The 21422-nt window shown below is 44.3% G+C and overlaps 1 protein-coding gene across 10 annotated transcripts in view; it reads left to right on the forward strand.

The window, feature by feature from the left end:
• LOC115855123 (zinc finger protein 10) overlaps nucleotides 1-21422 on the forward strand; it is a 112676-nt gene that overhangs the window by 53743 nt on the left and 37511 nt on the right. For 3 of the 10 annotated variants that reach the window (XM_070046956.1, XM_070046954.1, XM_070046955.1), the window contains one exon: nucleotides 1420-5346. In XM_070046956.1, the coding sequence (XP_069903057.1) occupies nucleotides 1420-2882 (1463 nt within the window). In that variant the 3' untranslated portion in view covers nucleotides 2883-5346. Of the gene's footprint in view, nucleotides 1-1419; nucleotides 5347-10511; nucleotides 10848-11002; nucleotides 11085-21422 lie in introns of those variants that run through there. The other 7 variants (XM_030859857.2, XM_030859855.2, XM_060283193.1 and 4 more) reach the window with 7 other exon arrangements.

Consider the following 21422-nt stretch of genomic DNA (forward strand, 5'->3'; position numbering starts at 1 on the left):
TCCACAAACTGGGTGGCTTAAATCAACACATTTATTGTCTCACAGTTCTAGAGGTCAGAAGTCTCTAGAACAGTGTGGGCAGGCCGTGTGCCCTCTGGGGCTCCAGGGAAGGGTCCTTCCCGCCTCTTCCAGCTCTGGTGCCCCAGGTGCCCCTTGGCTTGTAGACACATCACCTCACCCAGCCTCCATCTTCACATGGCTGCCTCCCCTGTGTGTCTGCCTCTGTATCTTCTCTCCTTTTCTTGTAAGGACACCAGTCAGACTGGATTAGGGCCCTCCTACACCAGTACTACTGCATCTTAACTAATTACATCTGCAATGATCCTATTTCCAAATAAGGTTATAACCTGTGATATTGGGGGTTAAGACTTCAGCATATCTCCTCTGGGGAACACAATTCACCCCATACACCAAGTAAGAGTAGAGTATTGCCCCACTTATGTAGGAAGAGGTGGTATTGGGTAAATAGTGGATTTTTTTCTAGATTTCAGAACCAAACATTTTAGCTGAAAGGCATTGAGAAACAAACGCAGGCTCTGAACCAGGGAAAATAATTTGCAGTAATACGCATGCATATAAACAGAAGGGCGAAAAGTCCAGGAGAATGTGATTTAGGGTTCAGGTTCTGAGTTAGTGTCCTGCATTAGTCCTGTCAATTTTAATTAAGTCTTGGTGTCTCAGAGCAAAGGAATCAAAGTAGAAGATGGGGATGATGATACCAGTGAGCATTACAAACCGTACTGCTTCGGTGATGAGCTCCCACCTTATATGATACTTAGGATAACCTTATAGGTCCTTAAACGACAGAGAAGCAATATGATTTTTGAAAACTTTAGCAACTTGTCTAAATTCACCACTAGTAGTAGCAAAGTGTAGGTTAGAACCTGTATCTGGGTCCCTTCTGTGCAGTCACCCTGCCAGCCGACCCCATGGCCTTTCTGAGAGGTTTGCTCTGTCAGTCACATGTAATCATTCTGTACCGCTTTGGTGGCATAGATAGAAGCCATTTCCTGCCACGTGGCTGCTTTCATGGTTTAGGAATGTGAAGAGTTCATGTCGGGGAAGGGCCTGGCAGCAAGGAGACACGTCAGGTTCTTTTATCATTAATAGGTTAGATCGTGGCAGTGCAGCGCTTTCTGGGTTTCCTTAATTGCCACCCCAGCACTGAATATCCTGATCCCATGTGTCGTAGCCAGTCCTGTGGCTTCTCTTACCCTCTTTGCTCCTTTTATGTGCATATTATAGCCCGGCCCATTTCCTGTTAATGGGCCTTCCTTCCCTTTCTCACTCTCTGTCAAGGTTACAAAACCATATTTAAAAGCAACTCTGCATGACTTACATACTTTTTTCTACACATATCCTACCATTCTGACCTTAATACTTTTTTTTAGTTATGTAAAGCTTTTCCATTTCTTTCAGATTTGGAGACTGCAGTTGAAGTTAAATCATCAGCTTCCAGTAAGAGCATTTCTAAAGATAAACACTCCTGTGATGTTAAAATGAAAAGAATGGCAAAGAGTGATCTCTGGTATTTGTCACTGGAAGAAGTCTGGACACGTGAAGGTCAGTTGGACAGGCCCCAGGGCAGCCAGGAGAGACATCTGAGGCAAGTGGCATTCACCCAAAAGAAAGCACTTCCTCAGGAGAGAGTCTGTGAAAATGGGAAATACAGGGGAAACTGTCTTCTTCCTGCTCAGCTAGTACTGCGAGAGTATTTCCATAAACATGACTCACATCCTAAAACTTTGAAACATGATTTGGTTTTCAGTGGTCATCAGGAAAGTTATGCAAGCAACAGTAATGACTCTGGTCAAACCTTCTGTCAAAACATTCACCTTCTTCAATTTGCAAGAACTCAAGCAGGAGATAAATCATACAGATGCCCTGATAACAACTCTCTTACTCATGGTACATCCCTTGGTATATCAAAGGGTACACATAGAGAGAAACCCTATGAATGTAAGGAATGTGGAAAATTCTTCAGCTGGCGCTCTAATCTTACCAGGCACCGGCTTATTCATACTGGAGAAAAACCCTATGAGTGTAAAGAATGTGGAAAATCTTTCAGCCGGAGTTCTCACCTTATTGGACATCAAAAGACTCATACTGGTGAGGAACCCTATGAATGTAAAGAATGTGGGAAGTCCTTCAGCTGGTTCTCTCACCTTGTTACCCATCAGAGGACTCACACAGGAGACAAACTGTACACGTGTAATCAGTGTGGAAAGTCTTTTGTTCATAGCTCCAGGCTTATTCGGCACCAGAGAACTCATACTGGAGAGAAACCTTATGAGTGTGCCGAATGTGGGAAGTCTTTCAGACAGAGCACGCATCTCATTCTGCACCAGAGAACCCATGTTAGGGTGCGGCCCTACGAATGCAGTGACTGCGGGAAGTCTTACAGCCAGAGGTCTCACCTTGTTGTCCATCATAGAACTCACACTGGGCTGAAGCCCTTTGAGTGCAAAGATTGCGGAAAATGCTTTAGTCGAAGCTCTCACCTTTTCTCACATCAGAGAACCCATACGGGGGAGAAACCATATGCATGCCATGACTGTGGAAAATCCTTCAGCCAGAGTTCTGCCCTCATTGTGCACCAGAGAATTCATACTGGAGAGAAACCATATGAATGCTGTCAGTGTGGGAAAGCCTTCATTCGGAAGAATGACCTTATTAAGCACCAGAGGGTTCACATTGGAGAAGAGACCTATAAATGTAATCAGTGTGGGATCATCTTCAGCCAGAACTCTCCACGTATAGTATATCAAATAGCTCACACCGGAGAGCAGTTCCTAACATGTAATCAGTGTGGGACAGCACTTGTTAATAGCCCTAATCTTATTAGATACCAGACAAATCATATTAGAGAAAATGCATATTAATGTAATAAATATGGAATTCTTCACAAAGAGCAATAACTTTATTTAGCATTGGAGAACTCCTTCTGGAGAGGAGCTGCTTTCAGTCTTGTTACTACCCTTTCGTGCACTAGAGAATTGGTCCTGGAGTGGGAAAAACACACAAATTTCACTTTAGTATATTAGATTGTCTTCTTTTCCCAAATTCCCACAAAAGTAGTTGGACTGGGAGCATTCTTCCCCCAGCATTAAATGCTAAAATCTGAGAAGGAACGATTAAGTAAGTGAGTTACTGATAGATGATCCAGCTTTGTTTCCTTCAAAAAAATAAATGAGAGTGCTACCTCAAAAAGGCAAATAAATGAGAGTTGCTGCTGAGGGGAATAAAAAATGGGTATAGTTATTGTAACAAACAGTGGAAAATGATATTCCAGTGAATTAAGATGCCATTTTTTACTTGATTGTCCCTCTCTCCTGGGACACTTCGTAGTGTTTAGTCTGTTTTATGTGTCTGATATAAACCACATTTTGGCTAGCAGCAGGGAAAATCTTATCATGTGAGGCAGAGAAGGAAGAACACATTTACTACTATTAGTATCCAGTTTAAATATATTTGCATGTGGGTAACAATTGAAAATGTATCTATGGATAAATGAACAGAATTGACTTGTTAGATAAGGGAATTATGAGTGAGTTTTATAGTCTATTAGGTGTCACTGTAATAATTATTTGAAGACGCTTTTAAATATTAAAAAAGGATATACGGTTTCTCCTATTCTACTATGAAGGAAGTTTGAGAACCTCCTGCTAGCAAACTTTCCCATTAATTCTAAGTTGTTTGGGGTCATAGAGTTGTGGTCCTTGGGACAGGCTGCCAAAGACTCTTGGGAGGTTAAACACAATGATCCTCTGGATGTTGGGACCTAAAGGAGCATTGGATACTTGAACATGCCAGGGAGAGGCTCCATTTGAGTGGGAGCATGTACCCGGGCAATACTTGGAGCAAGTATGCTCCTAAAATAGACACAGCACTGCTTGTATCTTTATGAAGAAAACAGTGGTTAAGAGTATGCGTCTGAGCTGGGGTCCCCAAGTTGAACTCCCACCTCTGTCCTTCCCTTGCTGGGTGAAATTGGGCATGTTGCCTAGCTGCTCTGTACCTAACTAACAGATGTCCTCCTCTGCAAATTAGGGATAACATTACTTACCTCATGGGATCGTGGTGAGGAGCAAACAAGTAAACATATAAAGAGCTTAGAACATGCCTCATGTGTATGAAGTGCTTTATTACATTAGGTGTGATTGTTAACATTACATTATTGCCCCACTCTAGTGTCTGTCATTCACTTTAAACTGCTTGATTGCCAGTAAGAACTGATGGAGTTCTCACTTCGCTTCCAGTCACACATGTTTTCCCCTTTACCTGCATCAGAACTTACCAACCAAGGAAATCACTGACCCATAGTGGGTATATGGATGCATTTCTGAGGATCAGTAAACAGCTTTTAATATTGCATTCAAAAGCATTCTCTTTGTACGGAGGTTTTCCCTTTAAGAGAGAGGAACCTAATCTTCAGATTCTCTGGTAAGTCCATGACCCAAAAAAGATTTAGAAAGAGAATCTGTTTTAATCCTCTGTTTCATTCTGTAAATGGATCTTGTGTGTGTAGGAACTGACCATTATTTGCCACTTTCCAGCAAACAATGTGTATATGTTAGATGCTCACTGATTGTTGAACGATATAAAGATTGTTGAGAATAACAGGACGACGACCTTGCTGTCTCTCCCAGGACTAATCTAGAAATGCTTGTTAGACTCAAGAGACCTGAGAACTGCAGGAGCAAGAGGCCACAGCTCACTCTTCTGGCACAGTTGGGATGAAGGCCTCACGTTTTGAGAACCTCCTGGCGCCTCAGTTATGGCTGAGTAACTCCTCAGTGATTACACACCATTCACGTATGTAACATACTCCTACCAGAAGTGGTTTTCATTAAAAGCAGTGGTTCTCTCTGGGCGTAAAAGACGAGCCCCGTAGCTGGGCCTCTTAGAATTTCCGATAACGTATGGCTCAGTTTTCCTGAACTGTGTAGTGGAGATACTACTGCTGGTACCTATGTCCGAGGATAGTTGTGTGGATTAAGTGAGATACTGTGTAAAGTACTTGAAACAGTGCCTGGCACATAGGAAGTACTGTATGTCTTAGGTATTAATAATAATAATGTTACTATTATTCACACTCTAAGGAATGTATTTCTGTGGATGATCACTGAAACAGTACTTATAATACTGCAAAATTTGTAATATTAAAAATGTATAATAGAAAAATTTTTATTTATAGACATTAAGGTTACACAAACAGAAAGCTTGGTAACATAAAAAATGTCCTTGTGATGTACAAAAAATGCATGATAAATAATTGTCAATACCAAGTAAGCTCAGATATGTAAAAATAAATGAATTTCAAAAAACGGAAATGAATCTTGCTCAAAACTCTAAGGAGATTTGTCAAAAGATTAATAGCAATTAACCTACATATTGGGAGAATTGGTGTTTGCTTTTCTTTCTTTCTTTCTTTTTTTTTTTTTTTTTTTTTTTTTTGTACTTTTCAAAGTCTCTTCAGAGAATATATATTACTTTTAGGATCAGGAAGACAATCTTTTCAGTGATGGAATGTTTTCTCTTCAAAAGTTCTTGTCTACAAATAAGCTACTGGAACTTTAATAAGGGAATTTGGCAAGGTTGCAGGATACAAGATCAATATACAAAAATTGATATGTACAAGCAGTGAACAATTTGTAAATGAAATCAGAAATACAATCTCACAATGATACAAAAATATGAAATACTTAGATATGTTTAATGAATTGAACAAGATCTGTACAGCGAAGGTATAAAACATTGCTGAAAGAAATTCAAGAACACATAATAGAGAGCATGTAATAAATATTATAAGTGAAGAAATACACCATGGTCAAGGATGGACAAACTCAATATAGTAGGAGTGCAATTCTCCGCAAACTAATCTTTAAGTTCAGGGGCATTTGTGTGGAAACTGACAAGCTAATCAGGAAGTTATATGGAAATGCAAATGACCTAGAATAACCAAAGAAATTTTTTTAAAAGGATAAGGTTGTAGGGCCTACAATACCTAATTTCAAAGTTTACTATAGAACTATACTAATAAAATGATGGCATGAGGGTGGATATAGATCAATAAAACAGGACAGAGAGTTCAGAAATTGACCTACACATATATTGTCAATTAAATTTTGACATGAGAGCCAAAATAACTCAATGTGGAAAAGACATTCTTTTAAATGAGGGGTGGTGTGACAACTGGATATTTGTATGGAAAAAACCCTCCCCTTATCTCACATCACATCCAGAAATAACTCAAAATGCATTGCAAACCTAAATGCAAAAGCTAGAAATTTTCAATATCTGGAAGGAAACATAGGAGAAAATGTTTGTGTATAAGAAAAGATAGAACAAAATGCATGAATCATAAAAGAAAAATGATAAATTGGACTTAATAAAAATTTTAAAACTTCTGCTCTTTTGAAAAGAACATGAAAAGGCAATCCATAGGCTGGTATATTAACAATATGTATATCTGACAAGGGCTTGTATCCAGAATACAAAGGATGCTCATAACTAACTCATAAATTATACAGTAAGAAGGTGAACAAAAAAATGTGCAAAATGATTTGCCAGATGCTTCACAAAAGAATGTGTATAGATGGCCAGTAAACCCTTGTAAAAATGCTCGACAGCATCAGTCATTAGGGAAATGCAAGTCAAAACCAGGAGGATATAGAACTTCATATCTAGTAGCATGACTAAGATAAAAAAGATAAGGCTAGTTATTGAGGATTGGAGAGATTGGAACCCTCACACGTTGCTGGTGGGATTATAGAACAGTACAGCCACTTTGGAGGACAGTTTGGCATGTCTTCAAAAGGCTAAACATACAGTTACCACGTGACCCATCAATTCCATTCCTAGGTAAATAACCAAGAGAAGTGAAAATATGTTCATGCAAAAACGTGTGCCTGAATGTTAAGCATTGTGATCGCCTAAAACCAGAACAAACACAAATACAGTAAACTCAACAGATGTCATGTATAATAATTCACAGCATGTGAGTAGATAAAACACATTGTAGTCTAGCCCTGCAAGGCTAAATGGTTAAATCTTAAAAGCATTCTAAGAATTCAGACACAAAGGAGTACATACTATATGACTCCCATGTATAAAGTTCTAGAAAGCGTAATAGATAAAGGAGAGAGGTCGGGGGTCACCTGTGGCCCGGGTGGGAGAGCAATTGACTGCAAACAGGACCATAAGGGGACCACTGGGGGTGACCTGTGTCTTGGTTGTGGTAGTGGTTCCATGACTGTCTTCATTTGTTAAACTCATTGAACTGGACACTTTAGCTGGATCCAGGTTGTTGTGTGTAACTTTTAACCTCAATAAAGTTGTTTTTACAAAATCGGAAAACCAAGGATTTCTGGGAAACAAGAAAATCTGCATCTCGAAGCGAACGCTAATAACGAATGTATGGTGGTTTTTATTTTTGTAACGCATCTTCATCATAGACAGCTTGATATGAGATAGCCAATCTGCGAAGCCCCTTAATGCATTAGGTTTTTCTCTGTCTATAGCCCTAGGAGGAGCATAATATTATTCCCCTACAGTTAAGGGCACTAGAGTTTGGAAATTTTAAGTAATTTGCCCCAAATCATGTAGCTAGTAAACGGTAGAGCTTCATTTGAAAAACAGCCAGCAGGGACTTCCCTGGTGGCTCAGTGGCTAAGAATCCACCTGCCAATGCAGGGAACGCAGGTTCGAGCCCTGGTCCAGGAAGATCCCACATGCCATGGAGCAACTAAGCCCGTGCGCCACAACTACTGAGCCTGCGCTCTAGAGCCCACGAGCCACAACTACTGAGCCTGTGCTCTAGAGCCCGCATGCCACAACTACTGAGCCCGTGTGCCACAACTACTGAAGCCCACGTGCCTAGAGCCCGTGCTCTGCAACAAGAGAAGCCACTGCAATGAGAAGCCCGCGCACTGCAACAAAGAGTAGACCCTGGTCACCACAGCTAGTGAAAGCCCGCGTGCAGCAACAAAGACCCAATGCAGCCAAACAACAAAAAAAGAAAGAAAAACAACAGGCAGATCTTAAAATAGAAAGATTATCCTGGACTGTTGTGTGGGCCTAATGTCATCACACAAGTCCTTAAAGGTGGAAGAGGGAGACAGAAAAGGAGACCAGAGCGACGCGGCGCGAGGAGGACTCAGCCCTCTGTTGCTGGTTCTGAAGGTGGAAGACGGGGGCCTGAGCCAAGAAATGCTCTTGGCCTCTAAAGTCTGGAAAAGGCAAGGAGAGGGTTTTCCCCAGCAGCCTCCAGAAGGGCATGCAGCCCTGCCAACGCTTTGCTTTAGCCCGGGAAGACCTGTGTCGGACCTTCGACGTTCAGAACTGTAAGATAATAAATGTGTGTGGTTTTAAGCCACCAAGTTTGTTTTGTTACAGCAGCACAGAAAACTAACACAACATGAGAACTTAGTAGATAACAGGGATTGGTTAACAAATCAGTGGGCAAAGGATGCTAACTCTACATTTCAACCTAAAACCTGTAGAGCCTTCCTTTCCACGTTTAATATTTAATCTATTTTTTAAAAATAAATTTATTTATTTTTATTTTTGGCTGCGTTGGGTCTTTGTTGGTGTATGCGGGCTTTCTCTAGCTGCGGGGAGCTGGGGCTATTCTCTGTTGTGGTGTGCGGACTTCTCATTGCGGTGGCTTCTCTTGTTGTGGAGCATGGGCTCTAGGTGCTCAGGCTTCAGTAGTTGTGGCACACGGGCTCAGTAGTTGTGGCTCACGGGCTTAGTTGCTCCACCGTGTGTGGGATCTTCCTAGACCAGGGCTCGAACCCATGTCCCCTGCATTGGCAGGAGGATTCTTAACCACTGCACCACCAGGGAAGTCCCATATTTAATCTATTTAGAATTTATTTTAAATATATTGTGAGACAGCAGTTTTTTTTCTATTCTTGTATAGCTATCTCATTGTTCCTGCACAATTTTTATTTATTTATTTATTTATTTATTTATTTTTGGCTTGCACAATTTATTGAAAAGTTTGTCTCTTCCACAATATTTTCCTCCAATATTTTATTATGAAAATTTTCAAACATACAGAAAAGTTGAAAGAGGTTTGCAGCGAGTACTGATATTCCAAACTCAAGATGTTGCCTACTGTGTTGAACTTGCTCTGATGGTGCAAAAGCCACAGGGGTACCACTATGGGCACTCCCCATGCATCCAGGAAGTGGCATCAAAGACATTTATTAGTCGTCATTATGTTCTTCATCATCACATTCACAGTTAAAAAAAGAAGAGAAAAGGACCAATTTTGCTTCTGGATGTCCTTGATGGAGCAGTGAAAACTAACTTTATTAAATCTTAACTCTTGAGTCCATATCTTTTTAGTATCTATGCAACAAATATTCTGTGCTGCATCCTGAAGTTCCATATCTGTCTCCAGAAAATGCACTTCTGTGATTATGTGAGTTGGGAGCTGAACTTTGCGTGAAAGCAGGACTGAAATATGAGGCAGACGTGGGTGAGGCAGACACATTCTCAACTGCCAACCAAGTAAGCTGTCACACAAGGGGAACAAGTGCCAGCCAGCATTGTCTGCCAATACAAAGCTAGAGTTTTCAAGTGCAAACAGAATTCTGGAATCTTGTATCTGCCACTGTGAACTTCACAGATTCCCAGTACTTAAGATCAATAATGATATTGATGAATACGAGCTTTCATGTTGTATAAGGAGAGGTGTCAGTGTTTGGAAGATCTGCATTAGTCAGTGAACAAATATTTTCCAAATGACCAATGCATGTTGTTACAAAATCATGCCTGATAAAACTATGCATTCAAAGTGCAAGACAGACCAATGGGTTTTAATATAATAGAGTAGAAAATGCTCACCTCTCTGGTTTCAGATCATACACTGAAACTGACCTATTCCTTGTTCAGCTTTTACTGCAAAGAATATGCAGTTATCTAAGTACATTAAAATACCCTGTCCTTTTCCAACTATTGATACATACCTATGTGAGGCCAGATTTTTTCATATATTGATACTTACACATAAGAAACACATGCAACAGAGTGAATGCAGAAGCACATATGAGACTGCAGCTGTTTTATATTAAGCCAGACATTTAAAGGATTCCCCCACCCCCATCCCCAAAGGAAGACAATGCCACTCCTAATTTTCCTGGAAAATAAATGTCACTTATACAACGGAACGAATCTTTGCGTTATTAAATTATAAATTAGGACTTTTACCATTTGGAAAAGCAGGAACCTTAGAACACTTTTAACTGAATTTATATGCCTCCAGCCTTTGCGCTATTGCTGTCAATTATTTTAATCCTCTGTATCACTGAAAGCCTGCGCGCCCGCGCCCAGAGGTGGGGCGGGAAGGGCCTGCGCTTCGCGGCCGCAGCGCTCCCTCCCGGCGGCCCTCGGCTGGAGCCGCCCCGCGCAGGAGGAACGCCCGCAGAGGCTTCCGGGAGTTGTAGTTCGTCCTGCCCTCGGGTTGCCCTGACGCATTTCCTGTGCGTCCCTAGCGGCCGCCGTCGGCTCGGCACCAGCCAGGAGAGTCGTGGTGGGTGGTTTGCGTCCCCTGCCCGTAGTGGGGACCTGAGCTGGAGCGTGCCGACCTCGTCTGCCCGAGGGCCGTCGCCGAAGCACCCAGAGCGGGCGCCGCACAGTCGAGAGCGAGGATTGAGCGGCTCTGGCTGCAGATCCGGGAGGTCGGCTGCGGAGCCGGTCTCCCCCGCATCTCCCGCTGCCGATTCAGGGCTTGGGGGAGCCGCGCGCGCCGAGTCCCTCCCGTGTCAGGGCGGCGGGACCGTGCAGACTAGTCTGGCCTCCCCCGCGCCTGCCCTGAGCCGATCGCGTGTGTGTAGGTGGGGGCGGAGCTGGGGAGCCCCGCCGCTGCGTGAGGGAAGGAGGCCCGGCCGTGGGAAGGGAGGGGCGGGTCCTCGGGGGGTGGCAGGAGGGTCCCGCGTGGGCGTGGGAGTGGCGGGGAGACTGGTTCCCTCACGGTTCTCTTCTCGCGCAGCCGTCGGGTCCTGCCACCCCCCTCAGGGCGCACAAAACTGGCCGTGAGGATGGCCACCAGGGTCCGGACGGCTGCCGTCTGGGTGAGTCGGGGGGTTTTCTCTCGTTTATGAAAAGCGCCCTGAACACCGACGTGTGCTCATCCATCTTTTCCAGGGTTGGAGCTTGCGTGGGGCTTCCAAGCCACTGCGCCTCCTTTAAGATGACGTTGAGCCGTCCGGAAGTGCTTCTTGTCGTCAGACTGTTACTTTACTCCTTCTTTCAGTCTCTTTTCTGCCAATTCTGTACCTTGAGCCTTGAGTTAAACGAGGGGTCATGATGCATTTTCCAATTTCTTCGACACATTTTCTTAGTTTTTTCTTTCCGTGTCTTAAGATTTTGGGGCCTCATTTGGGAAGTTATGCATTTGTCCCTTCGGTTATTCAACAGTTTTGTTTATTGTCTTTTGTTGAGCACCCTGGGGCAGGTGCTAAAGGTGCGAAGGTAGGTCGTTCCTGCTTTGGAAGAGCCATGGTCTGGTGGGAATTGTGGGCAAGAAAATGTATGAGCACAATGGCACGTTAGGGGTCCTCCGAGAGTCGGCCGTGGAAGTGTATGGAGACACACAGCACAGGGCCAGTTTTGGAAGTAACGACACCCCAAGAAATGCTTTAGGGATTAATAAGGGAGTCTTAAACTGAGATTTGAAAGGTGAATGAGGTGAACAAGGGACTGAAGGTCAGCCTAGGAAAAGGAAGCAATGTGCCAATTTGAGAGGCTTAAAGTGATGTAGTATGTTGGTGACCTTGGAACACTTTACAGTTGCTGAAATGTAGAGTTTATGGTTTTGTAGGTGACGGTGGTGGTGGAGTGTGTATTAAAAAATGAGGCCAGAGCCATAGGCAGAGATTGGATCGTAGAGGGCTTTGAGGATCACATGAAAAACTTGGATTTGGGGACTTCCCTGGTTGTCCAGTGGTTAGGACTCGGTGCTTTCACTGCCATGGCCCCGGGTTCAATCCCTGGTCGGGGAACTTAAATCCCGCAAGCTGCACGGCACGGCCAAAAAAAAAAAAAAAAAAAAAACACTTGGATTTTATCCTCTAGGGAGAATAAAGGGTCAGAAGCAACTGGACTTGGTAACTAGTTGGGTGCTGGTGGTGAGCAAGCCAGCAGAGCCAGGCATAAGTGCTGGAGGTCTGCCCTGTGGGCCTGGGTTGGGAGTGGTACCATTACCTGAGTTAGGGAAGACCGTCAGAGTTGTTACGGAGGGCTGGGTGGACATTTCCTTTAGATACGGTGGGACCCTGCGGGTGCTGGTGGGCACATGGGTAGGCATCTGTCTCGAGAGAATGGTCTGGACAGGTATCACTGAGTGGGTATAGCCAGATTAGCTCAAGGAGCACATGTGCCCTGGGAAGAGCACCGAGGGCAGTGCTCGGGGGTGGGCAAGGGAAGGTGGCGGAGGAGGGGCTGGAGGTTGGGCAGCCCCATAGGAATGAGAGAAATGGAGAGACTTGTGTGTCAGAGTCAAAGAAAAAGAAACCTCAAAAATGGTTGCCATGTGAGATGCCCCAGGGAGGTCAAGTACTGTTGCGTCACAGAAGTCCAAATCGGACTTGGTGGTGATGGTGGTGGTGGGTTTTGCTGTGATGTTTCCAGAGCAGAGTGTGAGTAGGTGTTTGCTGGGCAGGAGAGGAAGGAGTGGGGTAGAGGGAGCAGCGGTCCGTCGCAGATGTGGGAGTGAGGCGGGAAGCCAGCCATGTGGGCTGAGTCAGTGTGCCCTGTGGTTGCGGGAAGAGAGTGGTAGCCTGAGGAGAATCCAGGAAGATTCCTTGGTACAAAATCAGTCTAAAAGTCGGTGCGTTTCCTGTTTATAAATTGTATCTGTTTAGAAGTTATAATGAGGGAGATTAGCCTATTTACAAATGGCAGTAGAGCAGGTGAAAGTACTAAAAACCTGAGCAATGCAGAGGACTTGTATAAGGAAAACTTTACACCTTCAGTAATACTAGTTAACATTTCTACAGTGTCTCCTCTTCCTAGCCATGGGTCTCAGCACTTTACAGATACAAACTGATCCTCACAGCAGCCTCATAGGAAGGTAGGACTCTTAGCCCCATTTAAAGACAAGGAAAGGTGACAAAGAGAGGCAGGCAGTCTGCCAGGATCATTCAGCAGAAGACAGAATTCAAACCCAGAATGGCTGCGTTGAGTCTTTGTTGCTGCACATGGGCTTTCTCTAGTTGTGGTGAGGGGGGGCTACTCTTCGTGGCGGTGCATGGGCTCTAGGCGTGCGGGCTTCAATAGTTGTGGTACGTGGGCTCAGTAGTTGTGCCTCATGGGCTCTAGAGCTCTGGCTCAGTACTTGTGGCACACGGGCTCAGTAGTTGTGGCACACGGGCTTAGTTGCTCCTCGGCACGTGGGATCTTCCTGGCCCAGGGCTGGAACCCGTGTCCCCTGCATTGGCAGGCAGACTCTTAACCACTGCGCCACCAGGGAAGCCCTCCCTGCTCTGAGTTCTTAACAGGGCAACATGTACCGTCTCGGGCGGAAGAGTGAACTAACTGATAGATACAAATCCCAGGCTTTGGTCTTTGAAGTGTTCATCATGTTTCCAGTCTCCAGGTATTTATTGAGCACCCACTCTGTGCCAGGCCCCCTTCCAGGTCCAGGCATGTGGTGGTGAACGAGATTGACAGGATCCATGCTTTGGGGAGTTTGCACTCTGGTGGAGGAAGGCAGATGCCATGTAAATGATGGAGAAACTACTTACAAGTGAACAGGAAACGTCGTTGTCGTGTTGTACATGGAATTAACATTGGTTGATGTGAAAGATTGGGTGTTTGGGGAAGGTCCCATGGAGGAGGTGACGTTTGCAGGTGTGAGTTACCAGAGTAGCCAGACTTGGGAAGAGCAGGTGCGTGAACATGCAGGGTGGGAACAGCCATCGCCAAGGACCCGAGGTGGGGGAGGGTCCGTGCCTTTGTAGCAGGGAAGGAAGGCCTGTGTGGCCCGGGTTGGCGGGGAGGGGAGGGGAGCAGACAGACACGGAGGGGGCCAGAGGCCCGATCAGGCTGGGAAGCTGTTGTGTTAGGAAAGGGGGTTGGGCTTTTCAGAGCCCCTCTGGCTGCTCAGTGGAGAATGGTCGACTGCAGGGGTGCAGACGAGAGGCGGAGGAGGTGTTGCCTGGAGCAGTGGAAACGGAGATGTTTGAAACATGAGTCCTCTTTTCTGACAACCAGCTTATGCTTTTCACCTAGTCCGTTGTCACTTTTTAGAGTGGTTTATCTTGTGTAAGTAGTCGTGTATTTCTTACCATTCCAGCCCAGTGTGAATGCTCAGCGCTCACTGTGCGTGGGGTTCTGTGCTGCATCTGGTGCAGGCATTCATCAGTACCTCTTCTTGGGACCAGGTTACACTGCTGGTTTGTGTAGAGCCAGGATTTGAACCTGCGTGGGATGGCCCTACACCCATTTCCCTGGCCAGTGTACTCTACTGCCTCAGGGTATAGCCTGAGAATTTCTCAAGAGACAGAGATTCTAGCCTCCTGGGCCCTAGGAGTAGTTATTGTTTACCCAAAATGGGTAAACAATAACTGATCAGCTGCTCCTTGGACTCAAGAGTAGTTAAGTCCCTTGCCGTGCCCTGGTCGCAGTGGGTGTGTGTGGCCCAGTCCCTGGGGAATGAGAGATGTGGATGACCCCACTCAGGGATGCGCTGAAAGCGGAAAGGATATCATATGCAGGACATTTTAAAACTGTGCAACATAGGGGTCCCTTTCCTGTGGCCGGTGACATCCTCGACCCATATTCTGGGTGTCCCCTCCTGGGTATCCAGGGTGATACCTAGTAATTAGAAGGCTGTAGACGAGTGTGAATTCAGAGCAGAGGGAGGTGGTCCTCGGCGGTGACGTACGTTGCACTGAGGCCTGTGAGCCCCTAAGTCTCTGTTTCTTTCCTCGGAGGATGCTGGGCACTTACTGGCAGGTTTTCTTTTTTCATTTTGGCTACTTTCTGCTGTTGACACTTCCCTCCCTTAAATGTGTCATTACAAATTCACTTCAGGGAGTCTCCATTCCTAGGGGCTTGGAAAGATTTTCTGTGTCCTCCTCTCCTGTAGGAGTTGACTTATTTTATTTATTTATTTATTTATAATTTATTTATTTATGGCTGTGTTGGGTCTTCGTTTCTGTGCGTGGGCTTTCCCTAGTTGTGGCAAGCGGGGGCCACTCTTCATCGCGGTGCGCGGGCCTCTCACTGTCGCGGCCTCTCTTGTTGCAGAGCACAGACGCGCAGGCTCAGTAGTTGTGGCTCACGGGCCCAGTTGCTCCGCAGCATGTGGGATCTTCCCAGACCAGGGCTCGAACCCGTGTCCCCTGCATTGGCAGGCAGATTCTCAACCACTGCGCCACCAGGGAAGCCCTAGTTGACTTATTTTAAACCAGGGAACCTTGTTTCCCTTTTTCTCCAGCGTTGGGCAGGGCCTCTGCTCCCATGGACCACTGCCAAACACCGTCACCACGGTCACCACCACGACATGCTAATAGCATAGTTTGCAGTGCAGTGAGTTGGGGCTTCAAGACTGATGCAAGGGGGTGTGGGAGAGAGAAGGGAATTCTGCCTGACGGGGCCTTTCTGAGGAAGGTTGGCCCGTGCTCCCGTGCATACCAGGCTGGGTGTCTTCAGCTGCGCCCAGACTGACCCTCTTGGCGAATTAAAGGTTAAAATGATAATTCCCTGTTTTTTTTTTATATAAAGTTTTATTTATTTTATTTATTTATTTTTGGCTGTGTTGGGTCTTCGTTGCTGCGCGCGGGCTTTCTCTAGTTGTGGCGAGCGGGGGCTACTCTTCGTTGAGGTGCGCGGGCTTCTCACTGCGGTGGCTTCCCGTTGCAGAGCATGGGCTCTAGGCTGCGGGCTTCAGTAGTTGTGGCTCGTGGGCTCAGTAGTTGTGGCGCACGGGCTTAGTTGCTCCGCGGCATGTGGGATACTCCCAGACCAGGGATTGAACCCGTGTCCCCTGCACTGGCAGGCAGATTCTTAACCACGGCACTACCAAGGAAGCCCCGATAATTTCCTGTTAAAATGTGGCAGTGTTCATGAATTAGTCTTTCAAAACTAACAACCCTCGCGCACCCTCGTTTATATATTCCAGGTACCGGTTAGGCACGGAGGATACACGGGTCAAAGGCAGCCCTGGGAGTTGAGAGAGGGCACAGAGGGCAGGCCGGGTGGCCACGGGATTCGCGCTGGGGCAGAGGGAAGCCCAGGAAGTGACCTTGGCAGCTGCTCTCAAAGGACCTGTGGAATCAGCCGTGTGAAGGCGAGGGAGAAGGAGGCTGCGGGCAGAGGGAGCCCCTGTGTGCTGCCAGCAGTGGGCCGGGAGTGGCCGGCCGCCATCAGCCCTCTGGAGCTGGCTCAGCACTCAGCTCTAGGGTCTGGGGGGGAGGGGTGTCAGGTAACGTGGCGGCCTGTCACCCGCTTGGCTGACTTGGAGCAGGCTGCTCACCCCTTCCAGACAAGCTGAAAACTACATTGTCCTTGTGACTCGAGCCTTTGATGATTGTGGAGTCACCTTATGTCCAGGAATCCTTTTTTTGTCTCAAAGTCTGTTTTGTATTCTTATAGCTGTAGGAGCCTCCTTTTGGTTAATTGCTTGTCGTATATTTTTCTTTAACTTTTGACTTTTTTGTATCTTTATCTTTTAGATGTGTTTTTTTAAATAGCATCATTTTTTAAAATCAGTCTGTCAGTCTTTGTACTTAACTCAGACACTTGGTCTGTTATGATTGACGTAATTACTGTTATATTTGAGTTTATATCTACCATCTTACTGTGTTTTTCTATACTGTGTTTGCTCTACCTGATCTGTTTTTTTTTTTTTCTCCTCTCTTGGCTTTTTTTGGACTGATAATTTTTATTCTTTTTCTTTCTGTAAAGATGTTTGGGCATTATACACATTATTTATGCTGTAAATTTTTTAAATTTCACTTATTTTGACATAATTTTAGATCTTAAAAAAGTTGCAGGAATAATACAAAAGTTCTTCTATACCTTCATCCAGATTCCTCAAATAGTAATATTTTGCTGCACTTGCTTTATCAGTTTCTCTCTCACTCTCTGTTCTCAGCTCCTCTCCTCTTTCTCTCTCCATACACATTTTTTTTTCCTTAACTGAAACCAATTTGCAGACATGATGTTCCTTTACCCCTAAATACTGCAGTACATCTCACAAACAAGAACAGTTTTTTACATAACCACTGAATCAGGAAATTGACATCAATACAATGCTGTTATTTCATTTACAGGTCTTATTGTGATTTTGCCAATTGTTCCTTTATAGAAAGTTTGGAAATACCGTCCTTTATGCGAGAAGAGTAACTTGAATCATGTGTTGCGATGGGCTGTGCTGGCTCTTTCATCTAACCCGGAACAGTTCCTCAGTCTTCTTTGTCATGACGTGGTGTTTTCGGAGCCCAGGGCGTTCTGTGGAATATTCCTCAGTTTCTGGTTGTTTGCTCCTCCTCCTGATTCGTTTCAGAAGTGCTGCATTCTTCCCTGCATCACATCCGGGGCACTCGTGGCTGCTGATGTGAACTTGCCTCACTTGGTGAAGGTGGTGTCTGTGTTCTCTCCCCTGTAGTCACTCTCTCTTCCCTTTGTAAGTCAGTATCTGTTGGGAGATACTGAGATGAAATAAATACCTTTTAGTCCTCAAACTTTCACCCACTCATTTAGCCTGCATGGGTGATTCTTGTGTGCGTTTTTATTATGCTAGTTGACAAATGAGTTTTATCTAATTTCATTATTCTTTCTATGTTCATTAGATACCTGCCTGCTGTCGGAAAGCTGTGTCCCACCCCCCATTTTTAAATGTGCTCTGTTGTTTCCTTTTAGACTCTAGTGCAGCTTATGATAGACCTTCTCAGTCTGTGTGTCACTGCTCTCCTCTCTTGCCCATCTGTCTCTCCATACTACTTTCTAGATGATTTCTTCCGGTTTGTCCTTTCGTTTACTAATTCTTCCTAACCTGCTGTTAAAGAGACTTCAGTTGATGTGTTTTTATCATTCCTATAAATTCTTTGTAGTTCTTTTTCAAATATGCTTGCTAAGTTATTTGTCCAAGTCCTTGGCAAGTCATAAGGCTTGCCTTTCTCTCCTTGAATATAATATTTGATTTATAATGAGTGTCCATCAATTGCACTGTCTGTTGGCTACAAGGTTTTCTTTCTGTTGTTTTTCATTGGTTCTTGTTCATGTTGTCTTGTTTTCTGAAAGCTTTATTTTCTTGTGTGGTGGTCACTGTTCTTGAAAAATTCTTCAAAGGAAAAATTTAAGGCGTAGGATAAAGGTACCTTACTCCAAAATACTCTGAAGTATTTTGAAGCAGATTCAGTTCTCATGTTATTTCATCCGTACATCACTAGGCATTAAAAACATACATTTTCTAATCTAATTATAATACCACTATTACACCTAACAGAATAATTCTTTGGTATCATGGAATTATTCCATGTTCAGATTTCATTTTCCTTTTTAACATTGGCAAGTTAAAATCAAAATCCAAACAAGGTACACATTTCTTACTGTTACATACTTTAAGTCTCTTTTAATCCAGAGTAACCCATCCTTCTTTCTTTTTTTCCCCCATTGACTTTTTAAAGATGTGGAGCCATTTGTCCTTTAGAATGTCCTTCATTTTAGATTTATCTCTGTTTCCTTGTGGTCACATTTAACATGTTTTCTGTCACCAGTATTTCTGGTAAACTGAAATTTACCTTTAGAGACTTTAGATTGATTTATTAATGTTTTTGGCAAGAATACGTGATCGTGCTTTGTCTTGTCACCTCAGGAGGCACGTGTGTCTCATTGACTCGCTCTAGGTGATGCACAGATCGATTGGTGGGGTCGGGGTGGCAGTGTGGTATTGCTGTGAAGTTTCCCATCAGCCCTTCTAATGGTTTCATCAATTATGACCTTCCCCTCGGCCGGTTATTTCACAGCATCTACAAAGTGGTGACTTTCTAACCCTATCCTTCTTTCCATTTTTGTAGCAGGAATTCTCTGAAAGAATTTACAGAATCCTTCTCTAAAAAAGAACATTTCTTCATCAACAGAACCATTTGGTTACCCAGAGACACAATTTGTTTAGGGATGGCAGGTCCATGCTTAACTCTTTCTCTTTAATTGCCAGTTTTCACTAAGGAGATGATGCCCTAGTTACATCCATTGGTGACAGCAGTGAGTTTTCATTTGATTTTTTTTCCTTTTGCTAATTTGAGTATGATTAAAAAACTCGTAAATCTTAATACTGTTTACAGTTAGTTTCAATCATTTGCAGTCAGTATTCTTTTAGAGGGTTTCATTGTCCCAGCCTTAGCCAAAGGGAGCCTTTCAGCTTGGCTCTGAGGCTTTTTGGGAAGACTCTGTTAGTCTTAGCTGGCTTCCTGGCTTCCTTGCTTCAGGGCCCAAGAAGATAGTCTCTGCTCATTTGAGTATTTCCCGTCCCAGATCTGGAATCAACCTTTTCTCCAGGAGCCTGTATCTTTTCGTAGGGAGTGTGCTCAGGGACCACAGTTGATACTGGGATGTCATTACTTCTGGGCTGTTTCAGCAGGCAGACCTAGGGATCTTCGGAAAGGAAAAAAGTTTATTATTCATGTTGATATTTCCAATTCAAATTACAGAGTTTAAAAGATTTATTTTTTTGAAATTACTCTTTTTTGGGTGGAAGTAACCCAGTTGTTCACTAAGAGATGAATGGATAAACAAAATGGGGTGTGGGTGTGTATGTATATATTCAGTCTTAAAAAGAAATGAATTCTGACACATGCTACAACATGGGTGAACCTTGAGGACATTATTTTCAGTGAAATAAGCCAGTCACAAAAGGAAAAATACTGTAAGATTCTACTTACGTGAGGTTCTGTTACTGAACCAGGTTTGTTCACCCAACACGCAGCAAGCCAAATGCTGAGACGCTGCAGTTTGTAGCAGAGAAAGAGTTTATTCACGAGACAGCCAAGTGAGGAGATGGGAGAACAAATGTCGGATCTGTCTCCTCGCAGGTGAGGGACTTGAGATATTCACGGGATAAAGAAGCAGGGAGGTCTTAGGTGTGGGGAAGTGATTGGAAGTAGGGAAAAGGTGAGGTAATCAGTGTTCTGTGCAGGCGTATCAGGGTACATGCTTCTTCGTGGGATATGTGTTCAAAAATGGAGACACTTAGCATGATCCGAGGGTGGAGGTTTTGGCCCTCTGACATCAGGCGGTCATTCATCAGACACGTGTGCAGGCCCAGTTTTTAGGGTCAGCGGTCCCAACCGGTCTTGGCTGCCTTGAACTGGACAAGAGCTGACTCTAGGTTTCTGGAAAACAGCTTAAGTGCCCATTGATATAGTGACCCATACGTCCGAGGTGTAACCTATAGGGGACAGTTAGTAACTCAGGCGAAGCTTGGTCACTGAGGGCGGATTCAGGCGGGGGTTTACCAGGCTGTCCCTGGGCTGCTGCTCTGTAAGACGAGCTCGAGAATTCCTGTTAGTCAACACTGTCTGCTAACCCTGTGGAACATGGTTTCCGTTCCTAGAGTAGTCAAGATCATAGAAAGTGTGGTCCGTGCTGGTTGTCAGGGAGTCGTGGTAGGAGGAGGATGGGAAGTTACTGCTCAGAGGATATAGAGTTTCAGTTCTGCAAGATGAAGAGTTCTGGAGATGAATGTGACTGCTGGGAATGGTTACACAGCACTGCGAAGGTACTGAATTCCAATGAACTGTAAACTTTAAAATGGTTAAGATACTAAGTTTATGTTACGTATTTTATGGTATCACAAGGAAAAATTTTCTAAGATAAGCTGTGACTCTTACCTCACCCAATACCAAAAGATTACCTCAAAATGGAACATAGACTTTAAGAGCAAAAGCTATAAAATTTCTGGAAGAAATCATAGAGGAAAATATTCATGACCTTCTCTTAGGCTAAAGTTCTTAGAAAGCTCTTTCATAGGTTGTGCTTTTTGAGATAGAAATTGGGCCACATCAAGATTAAAACTTTTGAACTTCGAAGTCACCATTCAGAAAATGAAAACACAGTCCCAGACCGGGACTTCAAGTATTTAAAGTCCGGGAGATAGTATTTGCAAATCATGTACCTGATAACAGGGATATATTCAGAATATGTGAAGGATGCTTACAACTCAGTAAGAAGACAGACAACCCAATTTAAAACATGGGCAAAGGATTTGAACAGACACTTCACCAAAGAAGATGTATAGATGGCAAGTAAGCACCGGAAAAGATGTTTAACATCATGAGTCACTAGGGAAATAAAATTCATATCATAACGAAGTCCCACTTTATACCCAATGGCTATAACCAAAAAGGCAGACAGTAAGTGTTGACAAGGATGTAGAGAAATTGGGACCACTGTAGACTGCTGGT

The sequence above is a fragment of the Globicephala melas genome, chromosome 13 (genome assembly GCF_963455315.2).
Source record: "Globicephala melas chromosome 13, mGloMel1.2, whole genome shotgun sequence".
Taxonomy (NCBI): domain Eukaryota; kingdom Metazoa; phylum Chordata; class Mammalia; order Artiodactyla; family Delphinidae; genus Globicephala; species Globicephala melas.